General features: G+C 36.3%; 1 protein-coding gene across 1 annotated transcript in view; it reads right to left on the minus strand.

The window, feature by feature from the left end:
- GPR158 (G protein-coupled receptor 158) overlaps positions 1 to 26,936 on the minus strand; it is a 411,815-nt gene that overhangs the window by 183,893 nt on the left and 200,986 nt on the right. Inside the window, exons 3-4 of the mRNA XM_003269372.4 lie at positions 26,655 to 26,757; positions 10,229 to 10,452 (exon numbers count right to left, since the gene is read on the minus strand). Of these exons, the coding sequence (XP_003269420.2) occupies positions 10,229 to 10,452; positions 26,655 to 26,757 (327 nt within the window). The remainder of the gene's footprint in view (positions 1 to 10,228; positions 10,453 to 26,654; positions 26,758 to 26,936) is intronic.

Below are 26,936 nucleotides of genomic sequence, written 5' to 3' on the forward strand. Positions count from 1 at the left end.
TTGTTTCTCTGAAATTTTCATCTGAAAATAAATTATACTAACACTTGACATTATTAAGCTGTAGGGAACCATACTCTCTCTTTGAGATCACGAATAGAAAAATATGTTACTTATCATAATATTTAGTAAAAAATGTAGAATAAATTAAAAAATATTTAATATTCAGGCTCTTTAAAATACTGTTTTAAAATTCTTGTTGTTTTAGAAGAACATACTGGGCTCAAAATTATTCACAGTTTACTGACAGATTTTATCTTTAACCGAAGGCATAGCGACAAATGTGTGTAATTAGTTTCCTAAATGTTTCTGCAGAGTGAATTTTAATTTGCTCTTGGAGGTGTCATCCCACAAGTCCCACCCTGGAGTATAATGGAATCTCATTTGTGTCATTTAAAATGATAAAATGTTAAACCAATATTTCATCAATGATGGTTAGTAGTTAATTACTATAGAGTTGATGTTTTGGGCCTGGACAAATCCTTTTCAATTAAATGTACTCAAAATTAGACTTTCCTGGAAGAACCATGCAACTGAAAGACATAAGTATCTATACTATGTTATGTCTCTTCAACATGATCACCTAATATTTCATTTGAGAACAGAGAACTCTCTATTACCCCCACACATATTTGCTTGCTGCCCAAAAGGACTGGTTCATCTGCTAGGTTTGACACTGCTATTGGTTTTCTTATCTTTGATTTGTCAATTCACAGAACTACTCTAATATAAATAAAAGGGGCCTCAGTTCCAAAATGGTCCATTTCTAGCAGGCCCTCAATGACATATGATGCACACACTAAAGTCAACTAAGATGTGACATTTTATGAATTCTGGTGAAACTGGATTAAAGAACATGGTTCACATATCGGCAAAAGAGGAAGTAGAGAAAAAGTCTCAGATTCTAGCTTAGGTGCCATCCCTAACCAGGTGTTTCCTGGCCCTCCCTCAGGGTGTCTTCTTGCATCTGAGAGCATGTACTTCTCTTCAGGTGTGTGTCTAGGTAGATGCCTCAGCCATTATTAGCACACGGCATTCTGTCCCCATGTTCACCTACTATAATAGCACATAGCTTCACAATGAACTGTCTTCTTGTTCTTGACAGGGAATAGAACCTTGAATTTGGTTTCACTCAGTGAATACCTTTTGAAAACTCAGTAAAGACCAGCAGTATTTATGAAAGTTTATATGAAGGATTTGCAGCCCTCCTATTTTTCAAGATCCAGGAGAGCAAATAGATTTCATGCATAGAATGTGCTTAGAGTCCTAAGAATGGTTCTGAGGCTGATTCTGAATGAAATGGGAAAGAGAACCATGTATGTTTACCATACTCATGTAGCAGTAACATGCAGGCTGCACACTGGCCAACTGTGATCTAGACACTCTAAAAGCACCTGCATTAACATCAGCCAAGAACAGTGTAACAGGACCACATTATGACACCCATACAGAATTGATTTGCCTGTGCTGTATTTAAGTATTCAAACATCAGCACACATTTGGGGAAATTAACAGAAACAGAGCCATGAAAATAATTATCATATTCTATGTAAGAATGCTTATCATTCACTACATTTTACAATATTGTCTATATAAAGATCCACAGGAAAAATTTCTTCCAAGACTCAGTGCCAGGAATTTTTGAATTTCATCTCAGTGACTGGTTGGTTTTTATCTTGTGGCTACTATGACTTATTTTTTTTTCCTCCCGTTTGCAGTGCTACTAGAAAACTCCAGGAAAGCCCTTCCTGCTGGCACTGGGTGAGAACAGTATCCCTGCCCTCATGGAATCCATTTGATATCTTAACCTCACCCTTGATTTCAATTAATTTTTTCTATACTTATTTTCACTTAGCCTTAATTTATTCACTTACACTTTTAATCTTCTAGAAGTGTTTTTATTTCATATGCTGGAATAAGGCTAAATATACATGCATAAACTTTTCAACCTGGCTGTGTTACCTTTGGAAACTTAATCTCTCAGGGGCTGGATTTTCTTATCTATAAAATGAGCGGTTTCTCCATTCTAGTTCTGAACTGTTTCTCATCTTGCTAAATTAAAACGAGGAAAGCATTATAGTAACAAACTTATTCCTATATTACAACTTATTATTTTGTTACTTTTTTTCTAACTATTATAACAACACAAGAATGAGTATGTGTCCTAATTCTCAACATCCCTAATGACTTCATGATCAATACCCAGGAGAGGTTTCCACAACTTTCTCATTTTGAGGGTGGGGATGGAAACTGAAACTTCCTAGAAAAGCCAGTAATATCAATAAGTAGGTAAATAAACTGAGTTTTGTTTGCACACTAAGTAATCACTCTTGAAAAGGACAAAAAGCCACATATAAATAAATGCACAGTAAATGGTTTTTGAAGAAGATTATCAGCACAGAAATATCTGTGCAACCGCATGTGTGCCTATGAATGAGTACTTATGGAGCTTGGGTGCCTACTTCAAAGAGGCACAGCTATGTTTCCCAAGCTCTCATTCTTTTGAACTACTTTAAATGTCATACTTGGCCCCCAATGTGGGAGCACACATGAATTATTAATTTTATAAAGAGGTCCAAAATTATGTTACAAAAGACAAGCACCTAGTGAAGACTAAGTGTAAGGTATTTTACACGGATTATCTCATTAACTCTTTTAAATAATCCCAGAAGGTAAGTATTAACACTATGTAAACTCCTTTAAAAAATTTTATGATGGCCATTCTAACTGGTGTGGGATGGTATCTCACTGTGGTTTTGATTTGCATTTCTCTGATGGCCAGTGATGATGAGCATTTCTTCATGTGTTTTTTGGCTGCATAAATGTCTTCTTTTGAGAAGTGTCTGTTCATGTCCTTTGCCCACTTTTTGATGGGGTTGTTTGTTTTTTTCTTGTAAATTTGTTTGAGTTCATTGTAGATTCTGGATATTAGCCCTTTGTCAGATGAGTAGGTTGCAAAAATTTTCTCCCATTCTGTAGGTTGCCTGTTCACTCTGATGGTAGTTTCTTTTCCTGTGCAGAAGCTCTTTAGTTTAATTAGATCCCATTTGTCAATTTTGGCTTTTGTTGCCATTGCTTTTGGTGTTTTAGACATGAAGTCCTTGCCCACGCCTATGTGCTGAATGGTATTGCCTAGGTTTTCTTGTAGGATTTTAATGGTTTTAGGTCTAACATTTAAGTCTTTAATCCATTTTGAATTAATTTTTTATAAGGTGTAAGGAAGGGATCCAGTTTCAGCTTTCTACATATGGCTAGCCAGTTTTCCCAGCACCATTTATTAAATAGGGAATCCTTTCCCCATTTCTTGTTTTTGTCAGGTTTGTCAAAGATCAGATAGTTGTAGATATGCGGCATCATTTCTGAGGGCTCTGTTCTGTTCCATTGATCTATGTCTCTGTTGTGGTACCAGTACCATGCTGTTTTGGTTACTGTAGCCTTGTAGTATAGTTTGAAGTCGGGTAGCATGATGTCTCCAGCTTTGTTCTTTTGGCTTAGGATTGACTTGGCGATGCGGGCTCTTTTTTGGTTCCATATGAACTTTAAAGTAGATTTTTCCAATTCTGTGAAGAAAGTCATTGGTAGCTTGATGGGGATGGCATTGAATCTATAAATTACCTTGGGCAGTATGGCCATTTTCACGATATTGATTCTTCCAACCCATGAGCATGGAATGTTCTTCCATTTGTTTGTATCCTCTTTTATTTCATTGAGCAGTAGTTTGTAGTTCTCCTTGAAGAGGTCCTTCACATCCCTTGTAAGTTGGATTCCTAGGTATTTTATTCTCTTTGAAGCAATTGTGTATGGGAGTTCACTCATGATTTGGCTCTCTGTTTGTCTGTGATTGGTGTATAAGAATGCTTGTGATTTTTGTACATTGATTTTGTATCCTGAGACTTTGCTGAAGCTGCTAATCAGCTTAAGGAGATTTTGGGCTGAGACAATGGGGTTTTCTAGATATACAATCATGTCATCTGTAAACAGGGACAATTTGACTTCCTCTTTTCCTAATTGAATACCCTTTATTTCCTTCTCCTGCCTGATTGCTCTGGCCAGAACTTCCAGGACTATGTTGAATAGGAGTGGTGAGAGAGGGCATCCCTGTCTTGTGCCAGTTTTCAGAGGGAATGCTTCCAGTTTTTGCCCATTCAGTATGATATTGGCTGTGGGTTTGTCACAGATAGCTCTTATGATTTTGAGATACGTCCCATCAATACCTAATTTATTGAGAGCTTTTAGCATGAAGGGTTGTTGAATTTTGTCAAAGGCCTTTTCTGCGTCTATTGAGATAATCATGTGGTTTTTGTCTTTGGTTCTGTTTATATGCTGGATTACATTTATTGATTTGCGTATGTTGAACCAGCCTTGCATCCCAGGGATGAAGCCCACTTGATTATTTTGGATAAGCTTTTTGATGTGCTGCTGGATTCGGTTTGCCAGTATTTTATTGAGGATATTTGCATCAATGTTCATCAAGGATACTGGTCTGAAATTCTCTTTTTTGGTTATGTCTCTGCCAGGCTTTGGTATCAGGATGATGCTGGCTTCATAAAATGTGTTAGGGAGGATTCCCTCTTTTTCTATTGATTGGAATAGTTTCAGAAGGAATGGTACCAGTTCCTCCTTGTACCTCTGGTAGAATTCGGCTATGAATCCATCAGGTCCTGGACTCTTTTTGGTTGGTAAGCTATTGATTATTGCCACAATTTCAGAACCTGTTATTGGTCTATTCAGAGATTCAACTTCTTCCTGGGTTAGTCTTGGGAGGGTGTATTTGTCGAGGAATTTATCCATTTCTTCTAGATTTTCTAGTTTATTTGCATAGAGGTGTTTGTAGTATTCTCTGATGGTAGATTGTATTTCTGTGGGATCGGTGGTGATATCCCCTTTTTCATTTTTTATTGCATCTATTTCATCCTTCTCTCTTTTCTTCTTTATTAGTCTTGGAAACAACAGGTGCTGGAGAGGATGTGGAGAAATAGGAACACTTTTACACTGTGGGTGGGACTGTAAACTAGTTCAACCATTGTGGAAGTCAGTGTGGCGATTCCTCAGGGATCTAGAACTAGAAATACCATTTGACCCAGCCATCCCATTACTGGGTATATACCCAAAGGACTATAAATCATGCTGCTATAAAGACACATGCACATGTATGTTTATTGCGGCATTATTCACAATAGCAAAGAGTTGGAACCAACCCAAATGTCCAACAACGATAGACTGGATTAAGAAAATGTGGCATATATACACCATAGAATACTATGCAGCCATAAAAAATGATGAGTTCTTTTGAGAAGTGTCTGTTCATGTCCTTTGCCCACCTTTTGATGGGGTTGTTTGTTTTTTCTTGTAAATTTGTTTGAGTTCATTGTAGATTCTGGATATTAGCCCTTTGTCAGATGAGTAGGTTGCAAAAATTTTCTCCCATTCTGTAGGTTGCCTGTTCACTCTGATGGTAGTTTCTTTTGCTGTGCAGAAGCTCTTTAGTTTAATTAGATCCCATTTGTCAATTTTGGCTTTTGTTGCCATTGCTTTTGGTGTTTTAGAAATGAAGTCCTTGCCCATGCCTATGTCCTGAATGGTATTGCCTAGGTTTTCTTGTAGGATGCAGCCAAAAAACACATGAAGAAATGCTCATCATCACTGGCCATCAGAGAAATGCAAATCAAAACCACAGTGAGATACCATCTCACACCAGTTAGAATGGCCATCATTAAAAAGTCAGGAAACAACAGGTGCTGGAGAGGATGTGGAGAAATAGGAACACTTTTACACTGTTGGTGGGACTGTAAACTAGTTCAACCATTGTGGAAGTCAGTGTGGCGATTCCTCAGGGATCTAGAACTAGAAATACCATTTGACCCAGCCATCCCATTACTGGGTATATACCCAAAGGACTATAAATCATGCTGCTATAAAGACACATGCACACGTATGTTTATTGCGGCACTATTCACAATAGCAAAGAGTTGGAACCAACCCAAATGTCCAACAACGATAGACTGGATTAAGAAAATGTGGCACATATACACCATGGAATACTATGCAGCCATAAAAAATGATGAGTTCATGTCCTTTGTAGGGACATGGATGAAACTGGAAAACATCATTCTCAGTAAACTATCGCAAGGACAAAAAACCAAACACTGCATGTTCTCACTCATAGGTGGGAATTGAACAATGAGAACTCATGGACACAGGAAGGGAACATCACATTCAGGACTGTGGGGTCGGGGAGGGGGACAGCATAGGAGATATACTAATCTAAATGACGAGTTAATGGTGCAAAATCAAATGCACATGATACATATAAAACTGCACTTGTGCACATACCTAAAAAAATAAAAAAAAAAAAAAATGAGTTCATGTCCTTTGTAGGGACATGGATGAAACTGGAAAACATCATTCTCAGTAAACTATCGCAAGGACAAAAAACCAAACACTGCATGTTCTCACTCATAGGTGGGAATTGAACAATGAGAACTCATGGACACAGGAAGGGGAACATCACACTTCGGGGACTGTTGTGGGGTTGGGGGAGGGGAGAGGGACAGCATTAGGAGATATACCTAATGCTAAATGACGAGTTAATGGGTGCAGGAAATCAACATGGCACATGTATACATATGTAACAAACCTGCACATTGTGCACATGTACCCTAAAACCTAAAGTATAATAATAATAAAAAAAATTTGTAATAGATTTATTGAGATATAATACACATACTTTAATATTCACCTTTTTAAAATATATAATCCAGTAGTTTTTAGCATATTGACAAAGTAGTGCAACTGTTACCATAATCTAATTTTGTAACATTTTTCTCTTTCCAAAAAGAAACCCTGAACTCATTAGCGGTAACTCCCCGTTCTTCCTTCCTGGTAGTACCTGGTAACCACAGATCTACTTGTCTCTATGAATTTGCCTATTCTGAGCATTTCATTTAAATGAAATGATACAATATATGGTCTTTTGTAACCGTTTTACTTAGCAGTTTTCAGGGTCCATCCATGTCCTATGAACATTTGTATGCATATTTCTTTGTAGACATATGTTTTCGGTTCTTCTGGATATATACTGGGAGTGGAATTGCTGGATCATATCATACTTCAATTTTTAACTTTTTGAGGGACTGCCAAACTGTTTTCCAAAAGGGCTGCACCCTTTTACATTTCCAACAGGAATGAATGAGAGTGTCAACTTCTCCACTTCCACAACAGTTGTTACCGTCTTTTCTGTTTTTAGCTATGCTAGTGGGTATTGTCGGTTTGAGTTGCATTTTCCTAATGACTATGTGTTGGTAATCCTTTCATAAACATTTTGGCTTATTTATATATTTTCTTTGAAGAAATGTCTATTTAGATCCTTGTCTCACTTTATGAATTGGTTTTACTTATCTTTCTATTGATTAGTTATCTGTCCTTTATATATTCTGGATACTATTCCTTATCACAGGTAGGATTTACAAATATCTTCTGCCATTCTATGTGTTTTCTTTTTACTTTCTTGATGCTGTCTTTGATACAAAAAAGTTTTCATGAAGTCCAATTTATCTACTTCTTTTGTCATGTATGCTTGTGTTGTCATATCTAAGAACCCACTGCTTAACTGAAGGTCATGAAGATTTATGCCAATGTTTTCTCCTAATAAAAGTTTCTTGGGTTTTTACTCTCTCATTTTGATCTATGATCCATTTTAATTTAATTTTTATATATGCTGTGTGAATGCCATTTTACAGAGGAGAAAACTAGACAAAAAAACGCTAAGCGATTCTCACAGTCTCACAGTATGCAAGGAGCTGAGACAGTATTCAAATCTAAACAATCTGGCTCATGAGTCTGCACACTTACCTGCAATTGTAATGCTACTTCTGTATTACATTGGATTTTTTTGTCAAAATAGATGTAAATTGATAAATTATGTGGGCTTTGTTCTCTTAATTATCAGTAAGTAGAGAATGTAGTAGGAAACTCCTAAAGAAATGTCAGTATTGCTACAAAAGAGATCATCAAGTTTCTTCTTTATCCAAAGAAATGTTGCAAAGACACAGGAAATCTTGAAAAAGCCAAACTAAATTCTACATTCTATAGATCTCCAATCTCTATACTGGAATGTTCTACCATTTTTATAGTTGCTTTTAGCAACTGAAATCACAGCAGAAAATTGCACCAAACATTTCTTTTCATCAGTATACAAGGTCTATGTTCATTCACTTTATTAGCTTATATCCCCCTTATATTATGTCACATTCTGTAAAAACTGATTCTTCGAAAGGTGACCATCTTAAAACTAGATAATGTTTATCAATTCCTACTATTAAGAGTTTTTAATCTATAGAAATTTCACCAAATGACACGTAAAGCTATGTATTCTCATTATAGTCCTGTAAAGTAGGATTTTGTTCATTAAAATGACATTTCACATGAAGGTGCAGGGAAATTAGCAAGGTTTAATAACTGGCAATGCTAAGTAACATTAACATTTATTAAGACATTGGTCTTGTCAGAACTATCTCAGGTTTCTAAATATCCAATGTAATATTTTACCTACCATGTATTACTGACTCATTTAGCAGAGCAATCATTATCAAAATCAATTAAAATTCATAGGGAACTGTGTGTTATCTACCATATAAATTAATTACATTTTATCAGAGAGATTTCAGAGAAGTTTATTAGACAGACCTTTCAATTCTACCTGCTATGCCACTGACAGGCTTTTTACAAAACCTATTAATTTTATCTAGGTAACAGTGTTTATATATTTCTCAACTCTACTTGCCTACTATTTTTATTATATAACACATAGTTTGTTGCAAAAGAAAGATAAGTATTGGTTAAATGAGGAGCAATCTGCCTGTCTGCACTTTCTTGCTGACTTAAAGCTTGATTTTAATTTGTGCTGGATTCTTCTGTTAATGAAACTGTCCATTTTAAATGACTATCAAAGTCTATAACATTAACATAATGAATACAATCTCCTAGAATCTCAACAGAGGCTTTATAATAATAAAACTGTTTAACTTGAGGCTTCATAATAGATGCCATTCACAGAGGGTATTTTTTTTAATTTCTAATGGGAACACTTTATACCTTCAATGAGCTCTGTAATCTAAACCAATCTGTACGACTCTGCCAGTATAAAGAGATCATTTGAATTTGGAAAAGGTTGGAAACTTTACATTTTGTTTTCTTTCCAATGGCACAGATAAATTTCTGCAAGCATCAGAATCACAAATTCGAATACAACACTGGCTACATATAACTAATTGGGTGGCCAACTACAGGAAGCTCCCCCAAAAGCTTTGTCCTGCACATTTTAACATTTCATCTACCCCTGACTGAAAGGCATACAAATGCTTCTACCCACCCCTTTTTATTGAGGCAGGGCAGGATCTCACTCTGTACAGTACAGTGGTGTGATCATAGCTCACTGTAGTCTTGAACTCTAGACTCAAGAGATACTCCTGTCTCAGCCTCCTAAATAGTTGGGACTATAGGCATGCACCACCATACTGGCTAGCTTTTTTAAAATTTATTTATTTTTTGTAGAGACAGGGTCTTGCTATGTTGGTCAGGCTGGTCTCAAACTCCCGGCCTCAAGCAATTCTCCGGCCTTGGCCTCCCAATGTGCTGAGATTACAGGCATGAGCCACTGCTCCTGGATTGTACTACTCTTGATTACTTAGACTAGAACCAAAGGACATGTACTTTCCAACACTGTGTAAGTTCTTCCCAGGATTGTTATTATTCTGGGACACTAATGTAAGACAAAATGTAAGGTCATAAATAAATTTCATTCTTCAAAGTATAATGCGCTAAAAATAGTTGAGTCATTTACCATCTTTAAATACAACTAAGAAAAGAAAAATATAATAAACATAACAAAGCTTCTTAGATACAAAAAAATTAATAATACATTGGATGCTAGAATAAGTTTCTCTAGAGGCCAAAGACATGATGTAAAGGAGGGTCATTTAAGTCAGTGAAGCACTTCAGATCCAGGCTAAACACGGGGAAATATTCTGTAAATGTTGAAATAAAGTATCATGTTTTAATCTCTATTTTTCTGGTCAGCTAAAGAATATAACTTTCGTGTTCTAGTCCAGTCATATTATAGAAAGACTGCTGTTTAGTAGGGAAGCAACTTGAATTTGAAAATTCTGTTTCCTTAAAAAGATAAGAGGTTGCTCTATAATAGAGGATCATATACCAGGGTACCTGGGTTTACCTTTGCTTTGCGAAAGTGGTAGACCACCAGCATGCTAATGAAGTCGAGCAGCATACACAGGGCTTGGAAGGAGATGATGGCAAGTCGTAAATACTTATCCTCCTGGACGAAGCACGGGCTGTCATCAGCACAGAAGGGGCAGCCCTCCCTGCAAGGTAGGCAGACATAGGCTTCTTCTGACACATCTTTTGCACTTCCTGAAATATGTTGATCCGGACCCCTTCCTGAAAGTTCCAAATAAAACCACAGTGTCATTTGCACCTCTTAGGTAGGTAAGATTGAGTATAGAGTCAAAAGACATCCTTGACTCCTCATTTCTTTTCTCACTTATTAAAGACCTTTTGTCAACCCTCTTGCTAGGGGAAGGAGTTACTTTTCCTTTAGACTCTTACAAAATTCGTTTTATCCTTTTGATTTTAAAAATCATCATTGAGAGTGATTGAGGAAAATTAGCAAAAATGGAAATGAAGCTTCATGAGGGCAGGAACAGTTTTCTTTTTTCTTTTTTTTTTTTTTTTGAGACGGAGTCTCGCTCTGTCGCCCGGGCTGGCTGGAGTGCAGTGGCGTGATCTCCGCTCACTGTAAGCTCCACCTCCCAGTTCACACCATTCTCCTGCCTCAGCCTCCTGAGTAGCTGGAACTACAGGTGCCTGCCACCACGCCCGGCTAATTTTTTGTATTTTTAGTAGAGACGGGGTTTCACTGTGTTAGCCAGGATGGTCTCGATCTCCTGACCTCGTGATCTGCCCGTCTCTGCCTCCCAAAGTGCTGGGATTACAGGCGTGAGCCACTGCACCTGGCCTTCTAAGTCTTTTATATCATTATCTACCATTCACCAACTGAAAAGCACAAATCGTATTCCACAAATATTTGTTAGAGAATTAACCAGAAGTAGGAATAAGAAAGTTGATGTTTTTATGTACCAAGTAAATACATGCATACCTTTGGGAACCTCTTGACCTAGATAGCACAGAATCCAAAATGAGACTTTGACTGCTCCTTAATTCATTCATCAGGGATCTCATCTACCAAGTTCATTAGCTCTAAATTAGGTAAAATGGTATTTAATTGACAGTTGTTCAGTGTGCAATTGCCTAATGATGGTGCATCCTTTGCCCAGAGTACAGTCCATATTTACAAGCTATCATGTAATTTCCCACTTTGCATGCTCTTAGGACATTTTCACACTATTCACTTACTACTATTGATCCTCCTTTTAATTTTAGGTTCTACTGTCTCAGTCATCAAATTTAAGTTACTTCTGAAGCCCAATAGGTAAAGATTCTCTTTAATAGTTAAGATGAGTTTAGCACCAACATCTATCCACTAATGCCAAATACTAAGGAAAAAAAAAACAGAAACAACTATTTCCAACTCTGAATTCAACATAAAAGACATTAATGAATATGAACTCACTTCAGTATATAACACAATTTTGATTAACTGAGGAATTTGGGAAAGAGGTTCTTCTAGGTAACAGCATTTTAATAATACACAGTTTAACAGTCTTCGTTTCTTTCAACTCTTATTAAAGGTTCACGATCTTTCTATAATGTATTTGTCTGCTTCGTTTCCTCAGTAAAGACAATAGCAAAAACATAATTGAATATTTCTCTGATGATTGTGGATATAATGCTGTTTAAGAGTCATCATTCTGTTACATGATGAAAAGCAAATGGATTTTATTGTCAAGCAGACATGTTTCCCTACTCCTGATAACTCTGTGACATGAGACAACTCACTAGACCACCTGGGGTCTTAGTTTGCTTATTTATGAAACATGAATTGCTGTGGGACTAAATGAGATTATTTATTTATTTATTTATTTTTGAGATGGAGTCTCACTCTGTCACCCAAGCTGGAGTGCAGTGGCATGATCTTGGCTCACTGCAACCTCTGCCTCCTAGGTTCAAGTGATTCTCCTGCCTCGGCTTCCTGAGTAGCTGGGACTACAGACATGCGCCACCATGCCCGGCTAATTTTTGTATTTTTAGTAGAGACAGGGTTTCACCATGTTGGTCAGGCTGGTGTCGAACTTATCACCTTGTTATCCACCTGTCTCGGCCTCACAAAGTGCTGGGATTACAGGTGTGAGCCACCACACCCGGTTGAGATTATTAATATTTATAGAAATCATAGTGACTGGCTCTTTCTCCTCTTCTCCAAATATAGGAGATGCAAAGAGTAATTAGGAATTCATGGTGCCTTAAAGATATTCCTCTGAAACAGAGAAGTTAGAAGAAAGAACTGAGATGTAGAGTGGGTGTTAGAGAGAGAACCTGCAGAGATCTCTGGGAGTGGATAATTATTGGGAAATGTACAGAGGGAAATGCTATACAGTGAGGAGTATTTACAGTGTCATAACAGAAATGGAATTTACTAAAAAATGCTATAATGTGATCAATATGATGACTGAGAAAAGGCTACAAGATTTAATAATTATCTTATCCTTCACTGACCTATAAGGTAATAATTTCCAAAGAGTAGGAGATTTAGTCCCTAAGTTGTCAAGGCTTAAGTACTAAAGAAGTAATAAGATAGAATATTATTTAAATAAATGCTCTATTGAATGAAAAAAGCAAGAAAAACTCATGGTTGATAGGAACAATTATGGTATTTTTAAAAAGTGATTTTGTTTTTTGTTTTCTTTGAAACAGGTGAGATCATAACATAACTGCATCCAAGAAAAATGAGCCATTGGAAATTGAGGAATTATATGAGAAAACTGGTAAGGAAAGTATTTGAGAAGTCATGATTGGATGTAATCAAGAGCATAGTTGGAGAAATTAACTCTAAGAATATTTGATATCTCTTCTTCTAACACTGGAAAAAAGTAAAGGTAAATCAAAGATTTTTAAAAGGTGTTTTGTTTTTTAGCAGAAAGAAGGAATCAGTTGAAAAAAAATACATTTTGAAGTAGAAAAAATGTGGCAGCCAATCTTGTAAAGTCTTATCCTTCTCAACAAAGCAGGTAAGAATACATATTGAGAGTGAAGAAGGCCTTTCTTGAGACTAAAGGCCTGAAGGTTGAGGCAGAAATATAATACAAGATGATTTGTCAGATCACTTGGCAGAAAAATAATCCAGTTAGACAGTATGCATTACTAAGAAACATAGTCAAGATAGTTTGTGATTTTCTACAATTATCGGTAGCATACAAACAAATGCAGAGGACAGAACAGTCACAGAAAGAGAATAAAGAAAGGATTGTGCTAATGACAGTTTTAGGCTTCTTTTCACGTGATTACAAAATGTGCTCCCAGACAGCAAGAGTGTGAGAGGAGGGGTAAAAAGGCAAAGGAAGAAAGCCAACACAAGTCTGTATAATGGAGCTGCAGCCCTCACTCCCTTGCAGCAGTTTGTGCTCAATCCTCCAGGGACTTCTTGAATCTGAGTCAATCATGGAGATAAAGGGGAAAACATGTCTCCATTATCAACCTTACTCATTGATAAAGGGTTTCCAGAATCATCAACTACCTCCACGTGCCTGCATTATGCACACTTGAGTCCAAAGCGGGTTCTCACATCTTGTGCCACGACCACAGAGGTACCTAATAGCAGAACAGGAAGTGCGAAGCATGATATGAGGAAAGGCACACCTCAATGGCACTTAAACAGAGCCATTTGAAACCTTCAGGAAATGGTTATCGCAATGGGTAGAGAAAGAGGTAAGGCCAAGAGCAATTTGAGATGATGAAAAAAGGTATCCAATGCAGATGAAAACTTGAAGAATCATAGGGTACACAAGTCAAAAACTAATAAGTATGAGAAGCTAGGATACTGAGAAAACAATGCATTAATTCGAGTACGAACTGGATAATTATGTAAGTGAAGTCAGAGTCATTTCACTGAGGAAGATAAAGGTGTCAAGGATTCCGAAGGTCTGAGGATGGTGACTACAATGTCAAAAGTCATAGAGCACTGTAGAATAGGAGATGATAAAGTATGAGCTCTCAGATTCAGATTTGAGACACAGAGGTTAGGATTTCCCCCTTCTGGACAAGATGGAAGAACAGGGATTAAATTTACCTTCCCATCAGAAACAACCAAAAACAATGGACAAATTGAAACCGGATGGCTTTACCAGGCACTGGACATTAGCAACAAAGGACAGTGAATCCTAACAGGTGCAAGCACTACCCACACAAACCAAAATACCATAAAAAGAACTACAATAGAAGTTAAATTAATCAAAAAAAATCTGTGAAGGTATTGTTTGTTTTGGAAAATAGTCCTTCTTACACAAATCTTTGCTTTCTTGCTTCAACTAAATAGGCTGACCTTTTTTCATTGGCTTAGGAAGATATTGGCTACATTTAAACCTAACAGTATACATTATTTACTTTCAATACAAATGAAACTTGAAACTTTACCCACATCAGCTAAGGTTTAATTCTCTGAGATGGGATAAGCAGAGACTATTCAGCACCTCGAATCACTCAAACTTGAAAAATATTGCAGTATGTTAACTGCTCATATATTTAAGCTTAGTTTTTGCAGGGTTAGGGTTAGGGTTTTGGGTAGAGGAGTAACATGATATGCTTTATGTAATTAAAGGATTGCTTTGGCTGTATAGAGAACATACTATAGAGGACAAGGGAAAGAGCAGGGATAGTGGTGAAAAGCTACTGTAATAATCCAGGTGAGACTTGATAGTGGCTGGGACCACAGTATAGCAGTAAAAATGGCTGCACGCAGAGTTTGAAGGTGGAGTCGACATAATTTTAGATGACTTGGTTATCATGTGAGGCAGAAAGAAAAGCATCAAGGCTTTCTCCAAGGTGTTTAGTATGAACGAGTGGAAGAAAAAAGTTACCATTAACCAAGAAGGCAAAGAACACATGTGGAGAAGGCTTTGGAAGAGATCATAAGTCCAATCTTGACATGTCAGGTTAAGGATGTCTACTTGAGATCCAAGTGATGGCGTCGAAAAGGCATCTTGATATATGTGAAAAAGGCCTGCACTGAAAATAAATATTTGAAAATAATGGGCACTTAGGTAGTATTTAGAGCCACAAGACTAGATAATATTACCCAATGAATAAAAATAGCAAAGATATCTAGGGCCCCCCAATATTAATGCCAAACAAAATTCTTAATTATCCCCAAATTGTCTCTCACTCTGCCTCCTATTTTACAAGAGGCAATGCATTATTTCGTTCTGTAACTGCACATGCAGAAAGCTTTAACAGAAAATACCATTTTTTTTCTGAATTTATATGCAAGTTGCCACTATGAAACAGCTAAAGCTGCTATTTTCGTCTTGGTCCCCAGAAAGCAGAACTTGAGACAAGAACTTGGACATAGATATCTGATTTAGGAGATGACTCCTAAAAGAAGGCGTAAAATATAAAAATAAGTAATTCAAAATCTAAGCTGTTGGAACTCTAAATTATTTTGAGCCTTAAAGGAATGTGATTATGGGGCCCAAGTCACATAACCGGCAGCTATAACCTTTGTATCTCTGATTATAGATTAGTCTTATTCCTTACCTACATTGTTTTGTAAAATGCTGCAAGTGACTGAAAGGCACCAGAAAAGATCACCTTCCTCTTCATTGTTGATCTTAATGATCTTTATGATAGATTAACTTCCCTCCTACTAATTATCTTTCTCACACAAAGACTTCATGACTATCACATTGTCATAAGATGGAATGTTAAACACAGTTTTGTAAACTGGAAAGAAAATGAAAACCAGCTGTAAAGAAAAGAAATTAAGCCGGATGGAAAAGAAAACAAATTATAACTAATTAAATTGTTGTAACTCATAAACCAACTTTTTACAGAAAATACTGCAATCCTATTATATTTATTTGTTTTCTTCCAATAAGAAAGACATTTAACTTTTAACTTCGTAGCACTGACCACAGTTCTCTGGCGTCCGTGTTTCCCAGCTGGCTATTCCAAGCTTTTTGCTTGAATAAACTCTTTTAAACTGAAATCTGATCCTTTCAACTATTTCAGGTTGACCAACAGAGTGATAGAAGGAGATCAGCTATAGTAAGACAAGGAAGAAAGAAAAGGTAATAAAAGGTAGATTACTGAGTTGGATATTACTGTGGGCAAATGGGGGATCGATCCTGCTGGGATCTCTCTAAAAACTGTATACAATGCCCTTTAGATCTGACTTTCCAGAGGATGGAAGGCTGGAATATTTATGCAGCAACTACCAATCCTTTCGTTTGACAGTTATCCCAGGAAACTTCCATTTCACCACACTTCTGGGCAAGGGCTGAGCAAGCTTAGAGGGCTTCAGAGACAGCCCTGTAAATTCTGTGGGCACTTGAAGTTAGCTACTGGCAGCATGTTCAGTAATAGTAACTGTCTACTGTAGCTAAAATCTAAGGTGAGTCAACAGTATGTGATGCAGGGCATGAAAAGCTTGTATCATAGCTTCCACGTTCCAAAGTGAGCTGTCTCTGGCAGCATTCATATAGAATAGAATTTGAATGGTGCCCCTAGATTTGAACAACATGGTAATCATGTGATGGACATGGAAAAGTAAACTAACTTGGGATCTTGTAGGTCACTAAAGTAACTCTAATCATGATGTTAAAGGCTTTCCTTTACATTCACAAAACAATTTACTTCCTAGCAGTAGTTTATTCTTGCCTGTGGTCATTTTTGCTCCTTTATAATACTACACCTAAATCAATTTTGTTAAATATAGTAGAGAATGAAATAAATTGCTTCCAGTTAAACCACTGCACTTAAAGAGTAGAGCCCTCTCTATTTCACTCTTTGTTGTGTTGATTATAACTCAACTGCTGTATGGTGGGATACTCTAATATCCGGGCTAATCAAACTATCCAAGCAGGGCTTTTAACATCTGGAGACCCAATAAGCTGACATCATCACCAAAGGAACAACCTTAATGTCATGTTAGAAAAAAAAAAAAAAAAAGAAAGGAAATTGTTTCTCTTGTCAGATTTTGCCAAATTTTCAACTAATAATTATAGAATATTGTCAAACTAAGCCATCATGAAACATTCTAAACAGTTGGGCTTAGGATCAGCTATTTATTTCTTTTTCGTAAGATATATCCTAGAGTTAAAAAAAAAAGTATCTTTTGCAATTAAAAATGCAGTACATTCTTTTAGAAATGTCTTTGTGTGGGTTAAATTTATATAATTAATGAAAAATTAGTCTCCCTTCCTTCTCTTACTAGAAAATGTTATTTCTAGATCGGACTTAGATATCATTTCTGCATTATAATAGAAAGATACACATATTTTCACTAATCCAATGTTATTGTTCATCTATCTTTCCTAATAACGGTCTCTTCTACATTGACGTAATTTGTTATTCACATAAATTAAGGTTCTTTCACAGTGATTGCAATGTTCTCCAATTTTGATTCACTGGGAAGACTGAGTTACTTGTCTAGATTCAACCTTTTGAAATGGAGAATCGGGGGTAGAATTTTGGAACATATGAATTGCAGACAGTATGCTGAATAGTCCACATTTGCTGTCCAAAGGTGGACTTCAATGTACTTCCTTTGCGCCATCATTGTCCAGAGATCCACATCCACATGGAGAGCTTTCCATGACTGATATACTCTGTCTCTGCTCGGTTCTCTTCCTAAGGCCACATGACATTGTGATTTGCTTTACTTGCCTGTATTATTCTACTCTGCTTACTGCTAGAGTTCCACAGATCTATAGGGTATGTGAAAAGAAACTGTGAGCTCCCTAAGAATAGGACAATGGTTTTATATCTTTATTTTCCCACCTATATTAAAATACAAAAGACTCAAAATACTGGGCCATAAAATACAATCATGAGTGCAGGACATAGAAAAAGCCTATACACTTTATTATCTTCCTCAAGTAGGAGAGAAATCATAGTTAACAGGTATTCCATCTACTGAATTAGTAACAACTAGATATAAGGTTGAAAACTGAATGTAACTCCAAACAATTCTATATTTCCTGATATGGGAAGTAAATTGTTGGTTAAATATTTCAATATTCATGTATAAAAGGCAACTTCTTGGAAAATAAATTATGAGCACATTTTATTCTTTGTGCTCACAAATATCATCAGATCAATTCACAAATGGCAAACAGTAACATGCCATCATAAGAAACTGCCTCTTTAACAATGTATTTAACTTATTTGACGATCAAAATTCATGAGGTTCTATAAGGAACACAAAGTTGTAAAAGAGAGAGAAAGCAAAACCAAAAGTCAAGAGATCTGATTTCTAAAGCTCAAAAAGCAACTAAAATTAAAGACAGAGCTTTTTATATTGTTTCCTTTAATACTCAAAGCACGATTTAATAATCTTCTAGTTCTAAAAATATTTTGCTGATTTATGCTGAAGTTCTCTATCTAGGAAAAGAGAACATATGCAGCTAGTAGAAATCATACTACTACTACATAATAAGAAGCTCTATTTAATAGAGCTTCTTAAAGAGTATCTTAAACTTATGATTGTTTATAAGTTTACATTCTTTGAGATAGGGGCCATAATTTATAGATGTATCTCTTTATACACTTGGCACCTTAGTAGTTTATACATATTGGATACTCAATAAACAATTGTTACTGATGAAAGTGCTCTCTCAAAATAATAAATTAACTGATCTATAATACAGATGCTTAGTTGAAAATGATATTCAACTGACTACTTCATTGTTCATGCTCTCAAACCATGTATGCTGAAGAAATTTAATTAAAGTAGTATTTTTCAAGGTGCTGGAAACAAACTAGAAAAACACATTAAGAATATGAGTTAGCACAGCTCACTTTGACACCTATGGGCAAATCTGTTTAGAAACCATGTTGTATCAAAATTTGATTTGGAAATCTCAGTTCTGAGCAACTGGAAACACATCCTCCATGCACAGAATGCCAATCTGCCTTGCTGAAATCTAAAAACCCTTGAAGATGAGACTTAGAACTTTCAGATAAAACAAATACTTCCTGAAGACAAATGGCAAATGTATAAAGCTATATAGCTTTGGCAGTAGCAGCTCTTTAGTTTCCTATATGAGTGTTTCCTTGAGAAAAAAATATAGAGAAGGACATTGGGAGAAGGTTACAGTAGCATTTACAGGCCATCTGAGGAATCTAAAAGGTTCACCTGTAATCATAAGCCTGCCAAAATAAATTGTGACAATTTGTGAACAGTATGTTAACTTATTTGCTTGCCTTAATTTTATTTCGTTGACAAGAAAAAAGACATAAAACTTCTAGATATTTTTGTATAAATACAGTCTTACATTTATAGAAACTAGTAAAAGTATAAACCTTAGAAGGGTTAAGCAAACCACAGTGCATTTATTCAGTGTAATTCTATGTAACTATTAAAATTATGTTCAAGAAAACTATGTATGATATTTTAAATAAATATAATTCCAAATTTTTAGAAAGATGATATATACAGACATTTGTGTACAAGCTATAAACTGAAAAGAATTAAATGAAAAATAAACTTTGAATGGTCTTTAAAATTCTACTTTTGTATACATTCCAAAGTTTACTGAATGAGTATATAATATTTTTATATTAAAATAATTTCAAGCCATGTCTCTTTTGATAGCAATAAATTCACTTTGGTAGGTGAATTTTTGCTCCAAATCACAAATATCTAATTAACCCACCAAAGCTACAATTATTGAAATATTTAAGTCCTTTGAATTTAAACAGATATTCTGAAAGTTAGATTTTGTAACTTTTAACTGTGAGATAATTTAAATTTTACAGAAAATCTACAAGAATAGTAGAAATAAATCCAATATATTATTTACCCAGATTCATCAATTATTTACATTCTGCTGTATTTACTTTATCATTCATATTGTCTTGGTAGATGTTTATAAATTTAAACGTATACTATTCTTCCTGAACTATGTGAGTATAGGATAGAGATTCTATATCCCTTTACCCATAGACACTTCACCTAGCTTGTCCTATGAAAAGGGCATCCTCACACAAAACCACATTACAATTATCAAAGTTGGAAATTTAATACTTATATAATATTATCATCTAATACATAGCCCATATTCAAATTTCGTCAATTGCCAGAATAATGCCCTTTGCAGCTACTTTTTTCCATTTAGGGTGAAATCTAGGATCATGTATTGAATTTACTTGCCATGTTTCTTAGCCTCTGATTTGAAACAGTTTCTCAGCGTTTCTTTGTTCTTTTCAACTTTGAGATTTTTGGAAAGCACAGACCTATTATTGTGTAGAATGTCCCTCAGTTTTGATGTGCCTGATATTTCCTGATGATTAGATTCAGATTATTAACTTTTGGCAGGAACACCATAAAAATAATGCTGTGTCCTCAATGTAACATACCAGGAGGCACAAGGAGTCAGTTTGTCCCAATAATTGATGATGCTACTTTGATTAATTACTTGGGAAGGTGGTATGCCACAAGTCTGTTTATGGTAGGTTACTTTTTTCTTTGTAAATAGTAATTTGTGGAGAGATACTTAGAGGCAATGTAAATACCTTGTATCTTATCAAAGTTTCTAAATTTGCTAAAAGTCAGGTAGGAATATGTTCTGAATGCTATATTTTATTTTTAAAATGTTATGATTTTGTGTAAGAAATGTATTTTTACTTACGGAAAAAAGAAAACATGGAAGCAAAAAGAAAACAAAAATTACAAATAATTCTACCGTGCAAAGAAAATTGTCACTATTATGTTGGTCAATGAAGGTACAGACATTCTTCCTACCACAGTGAGCTAATTAATAGTCAAATTTCCCTGCCAGAGGTCTTTCTTTAATATTTGGGGAAAGATGATTGTTAATATAAATAAGTCTCTAATTAGCAGTCTAGTAAAGTAAAATAATGCAAATATATAAAATTATATTAAACAAGGGGAAAAGTCTAATAAAGTAGTATTTCAGCTGGTGGAGGAAAAGGAAGATTTTTGGAGGACTGAGGTATTATATCTCAGTCCACAGCCCATTTTTAGGACAAGTGAACTGAAAGAATCTGAGATCTGGAAATATGTTCAATTCCCATTTTTCATTAGTCCCTACAAATAAGACTAATGAAAAATATATGAAAATTGAGCAAATGACTGAGGCAAAAACATAAGACCAGCAATTGGATGGAGAATCTTTCTTCTACAACTAGAGTAAAACCGATTAGGACTAGGTTCCTATAACACAGTAAAAGCCTTCAGAACGAGACTACAAGGTTGAAGTCAGACCAGTGGTGAAAGTGACGATGCTGTTTATGAGACGGTGGTGCTCAAGCTCTTTTAATCTATTCTAAGTTTGGAATAGATACCAGAGACTGACACTGAGCTTAGTCTACAGAAAGCAAATGTCCCGACTCCCCAGCCACGAAACAGAGTAGGAAGAGAGTGTAAGACTCAAGCAAGGCAAGAAAACTAAGACTCATCCCAGACAAGTCAGCCTTGCTTAACATTTGCTATAGAGCTCAGCCAGAATCCCTAAACTGTACTGCTTTCAAAGAGCTTCCCTTCTAGAACTGCATACTCTTTATGTCTCTAATTACTTTGTTGTCTTTTTCCTCCCATCGCATCTTCTCATATCAATAGCACTGGAGTTAGGCAAGTAGAGATTGTCATTTTTGGATATGGGTCACTTGTAAATTTGGATTTGGAAATGTACACAGGCTGAAGTCAACCCAAAAGGCCAATGAAATAAGACTGAAAGACTGGTACTATATCCAGACAAAAGATAAAAGCAGTTTCACTGAAGGCAGAATCCATACTAAGATAGACGAATTTGAGGAAGATGAGATAGTCACAAGCTTGTGTTTCATCAACCTGGAAGGGAACAACCTGGATTTGAAAAGACAGCAAAACATCAGTACTTGGTTATTCTGAAATCCTGCTACTATCCAGATGTCAGATCCTGCTAACTCACATATGATTACCAATTTCAAGAGAGATGCCAGGAACAAGGTCTCTGGGCTGCCAGCACAATTTCAAATCATGTTATTTGAATACATTCTGTTGGTCTTCACAAGCCATTTGTTTACTGTGGACCTAGGTCTAAAAAAGATCTTTAAATCACTTCACATTTTAACAGAATTTTTAAGTCATATTTATATTTTCTCTAAGAGATCAGCACCACATCTTAGCTCCTCTCTCCAAAGGGGACACAAGACTATAAGAGATTTAGGAATTTGGGGTCTTTTTCTATATTTACAATTAAAATTAAGTAAATTTTATCTTTGCTGTATATCCTTTCTGTTTCTCCCCATTAGGCAACTAATTTCCTCCTATTGTAGAATTCATTCTCCAAAGGTCCTAGCTAAAGTCACTGGTTATCCTAATATAATAAAATATTTGAGATAAGGTGCTAATGACCAGTGGTGCTTAGGAGCTATCTCTTTACATGCATGATTAATGTTTTGTTTTTATATGTGCGTGTATGTGTATTCAATTATTTAACTGTGTATTGACCACTTATTATATATGCCATGTACTGTGCTAGCAGTTTTCCACGTTAGCTCACATGTTGGGTCCCTAATGCCTTTCTTACCTTTGGCCCAAGGGCTACATGTGGTCATTCCTTATCTCACAGATACCTCATCAAGAAAGTATAAAAATAACATTCCCTATAACTTGCCTGGATACTATGATGAAGAGACCTAATAAATTAAAACACGGAAACATGCAATATATTCTCATATAAGCCCAAAATTAAAAAATATTGAGTAGTTCTTGGATAATGACCCTGGTGAGTTACACAGCTCATGTTCCTAGTCAGGTTGTTGTACTTTCTTTAGGACAAGAAGTGATTAATGTTGGATTTTCATGCAACTTGACAAGGCCATCAGGAAAGATATTTTTGGTCAAAGAGTACTTTACTGCAGTGGTCCCCAACCTTTTTGGCACCAGAGACTGGTTTCATGGAAGACAATTTTTCCACGGACTGAGGTGGAGGGCATGCGGGATAACAGTTTGGGGATGAAACTGCTCCACCTCAGATCATCAGGCATTAGATTCTCATGAGGAGCGTGCAACCTAGATCCCTCACATGTGCGGTTCACATTAGGGTTTGCACTTCTATAAGAATCTAATGCCACCACTTATCTGATAGGAGGCAGAGTTTGGGTGTTAATACTATCTCACTGATATGGTTTGGCTCTGTGTCCCCACCCAAATCTCAGCTTGAATTGTAATAATCCCCCAAGTGTCAAGGGCAGGAACAAGTGAAGATAATTAAATCATGAGAGCAGTTTCCCCTATGATATTCTCATGATAGTAAGTGAGTTCTCATGACATCTGATGGTTTTATAAGGGCCTTCCCCCTTCGCTTGACACTCATTCTCTCTCCTGCCACCCTGTGAAGAGGTGCCTTCCACCACAATTGTAAGTTTCCTGAAGCCTCTCTAGCCATGTGAAACTGTGAGTCAATTAAATCTCTTTTCTTTATGAATTACCCAGTCTTGAATATTTCTTCATAGCAGCATGAGGATGGACTAATACACTCATCCACTGCTCATCTTCTGCTGTGCGGCCTGGTTCCTCACAGGCCATTAACTGGCATCAGTCTGCTGCCCAAGGGTTGGGGACCCCTGCTTTACTGGCCTCAAATTACAACATGCAGTGACTGTTCTGCTCTGTCACTGAGGAAGGTTGGTCCTGGCTGAGTATGTGCTGAGGTCAAAGCTGAATCAAAGCTAAATTCAATTATAGATCATCTTCCTGAAAAGAGTGGCCTCTCTTTCATGGCTGCAATGTGTATAACATGGGAGTTAGACTTAAGCAGAGAAGCAGCCTTTTCTCAGAGTGTAGGTCCAGTAAGAAAACACTGGCTTTTAAAATAAGGAAGAAAGTAGGAGTGTGCAAATTAAATAAAGATAAGTTGTTAAAGGTTAACCAGTTTCTCCTGGTAGTGTTATAAGCAAATGGCATAGTCATTCTCTGATTCTACAATATTTAGATGTTTTATTTCAGTCACATAGTGGGAGCTGAGAACAAATGTGGGTAAACCAGATACAAAATACCTTCACAGAACATAAGCTAAAACCTTTTCCCTTAATCCTTCAGTGTTGAATCATATGTTATGTCTGGACCATAAACGTGAAAAATGCCACAGTAGCTCCGGTGTCGCTATGGTCTGGCACACACACAGCAAAAAGCATAATCATCCTTAAAATATATTACCAGGATTGCTATTGTATATTTGCAATTGCTGCATTACAAATGATCAAAAGTTTAGGGGCTTAAGATGTCTGTTTATTATTTCCCTGTTTCTATTGAATAGAGGTCTTGGCATGGTGTAACTGGTTCTCTGTTTAGGGCCTCACCAGACTGAAATCAAGGTTTTGGCTAGCCTGCATTCTCATCTGGAGCTCATGGTCCTCTTCTGAGAGTATTCAGGCTGTTGGAAGAAGTTACTTCCCTGCAATTGTAGTACTGGAAGTCCCTGTTTTCTCATGGGCTATTAGTGGGGTTTTCTCTCAGTTCTTAGAGGCTGCTCTCAAGCCCCAACTACATGGCTCTCTCCCAACAAGGTAGCTTACTTCTTCAAAGCCAGTGGAAGGTTCTCTCTCTCCTTCCAGTGTGCTATGATGGAGTCTTAGATAAAATAATATAATCACAAAAGTGACTATATCCTCACTCTCTTATATTGCTAAATAACATAACCTAAGCAGGGGAGTGACTATCCCAGCAAATTTATAGATCACACCCACACTTAAGAGGATGTGGAAGCAGAACCTGGGATGCCACCTTAGAATTCTGCCTACAACAACTCACTCAGAACAAGGACTAAACTCTGAAATATATGGTGGAGGAGACAGCAAAATGTTTCTCACCTCCAGAACCCACAAGTTAAATGTAAACAGTCTCAAGACCAAGAATAGTGCCTTCTAAGAAAGAGAAAAAGAACTATATATAAATCTATAAATGTCTACCAAAATTCCCAGAGGAAGACATTCAGGTCTCAATCTCAATGAACCCTTTGAACTATGCCTCAGAGAAATCAAAATTCCTACACAGATAATAGGGCTGGAAAAGATTTATGGGTAACTATTTAAAAGAGACTTATACTCTAGTTTTAGCAACTCCCAAACCCTAACTTTCCATGAAACCACCCCTGTTACCACTACAGTCTTTCTTCTTAGGTATTATACCCAATAGCTATAAGGTGAGGTGGCAAGAGTTTATTCTCCAGAGAAAGAATACTCCTCAATACTCGAATTGTAACACTGACATTTTCTGGAGTACGAATAAAATAACCAGATGACCAAGTTTCAATGCTGGAATAGAAGCCCTGTATAATCACTTCCGTTTGAACGTGGGTGCATCCGTAAATATGATGGGATATTCTCTCTTTTGGTTGGGCTACGTTATATGCTGAAGTGATGGGAGAGTCACTCCCATGATTACACTCTGTCATTTAAGACTCTGTCTTAGCAGGCTAGGGAGATTCTCCTGGTAGCCTTGAAAAAGAAATCAGCCATGTTGTGAGAGGGTGACGTAGCTAGGCCTTGAGGGAACTTTTAGGAACTAAGAGTGACCCCAGGCTGACATCCAGCCAGAAAATAAGGGCCTCAGGCCTACAAATGCAAGGAACTGAATTCTTCCAACAATCCTAAGGAGCTTTGAAGAGGACCCTAAGCCTCTGAGAAGATCACACCCAAGTGAGACTTTTATTTGATTTTATTTTTATTTTTTAAAACTATACATTTCTACATGTAATATTTTATTATTAAATTTATGAAGACATGGCTCTGGTCATGATTGTTTATAGAGGTCAGATAATGCAAATAACAGCAAGTAGACTTGTATTTTTTTGATGATGATCTCTGCATTGTATTATTATTATTATTATTATTACTGAGACAAGGTCTCACTATGTTGTCCAGGCTGGTTTTGAACTCCTGAGCTCAAGTGATCCTCCCACCTCAGCCTCCCAAATTGCTGGGATTACAAGCGTGAGCCACTATACCCAGCCAACATCTTGATTTTAGAGTGGTGAAACCTCGAGCTTAGGACCCAGCTAACCCAGAACTAGGAACCTAACCAATGGAAAGTGTATGATAACGAATTTGTGCTGCTTTAAGCTGCTGACTTTATGGTAACTTTTTAAGCAGCATTAAAAACATATAAACGCATTGATAACTAAAATAAACAAAATGACAAAATTAGTTTTAGGAACTTTCTGTATCAGCATCTTTCAATAACTAAATCCCCATTGGTCTTACAGATAGCTACAATATTTTCACACTTTTAAAATGTATTAAAAACTAATATATACCTAAGAATATTTTAGGTGTATTTTAGTGGTTCTCCAGAGCATTGTAGATGACAAATTAAAACTAAAACTCCTTAAGTGATGAAAGAATGCCAAGCCAATGATTAGTCAACCATATAACTCCAACAAGGATAAAAGAAAATCTTCATAATAATAGTATATATGATGTATATACATATATATATACACACAGAAACAAAGGGCACTTACTCCGAAAGTTGTTCACTGGTAAGACTCCAGGATGATAGAATCCTGCTTTGCAAATGCATTCATAGGCTCCAAGAACGAATCCTAGGCCTTTAATTGGCATACACTATGAAGAAGAAAAGACAGCAACAGAGTTGATCATGGCTTATCTCATGGTATAAAGGCTCGCAGATATCCAGCATTGCAAATGGTAACAGAAAACTAACACATTTTCCAGAAGTAAAATAGCTCTTTTTTGAACTTTTTAAGTTTTGTTGTGGCAACAAGTTTTTTTTAGAAGTAGTA

This window comes from Nomascus leucogenys, chromosome 18 (assembly GCF_006542625.1).
Source record: "Nomascus leucogenys isolate Asia chromosome 18, Asia_NLE_v1, whole genome shotgun sequence".
Taxonomy (NCBI): domain Eukaryota; kingdom Metazoa; phylum Chordata; class Mammalia; order Primates; family Hylobatidae; genus Nomascus; species Nomascus leucogenys.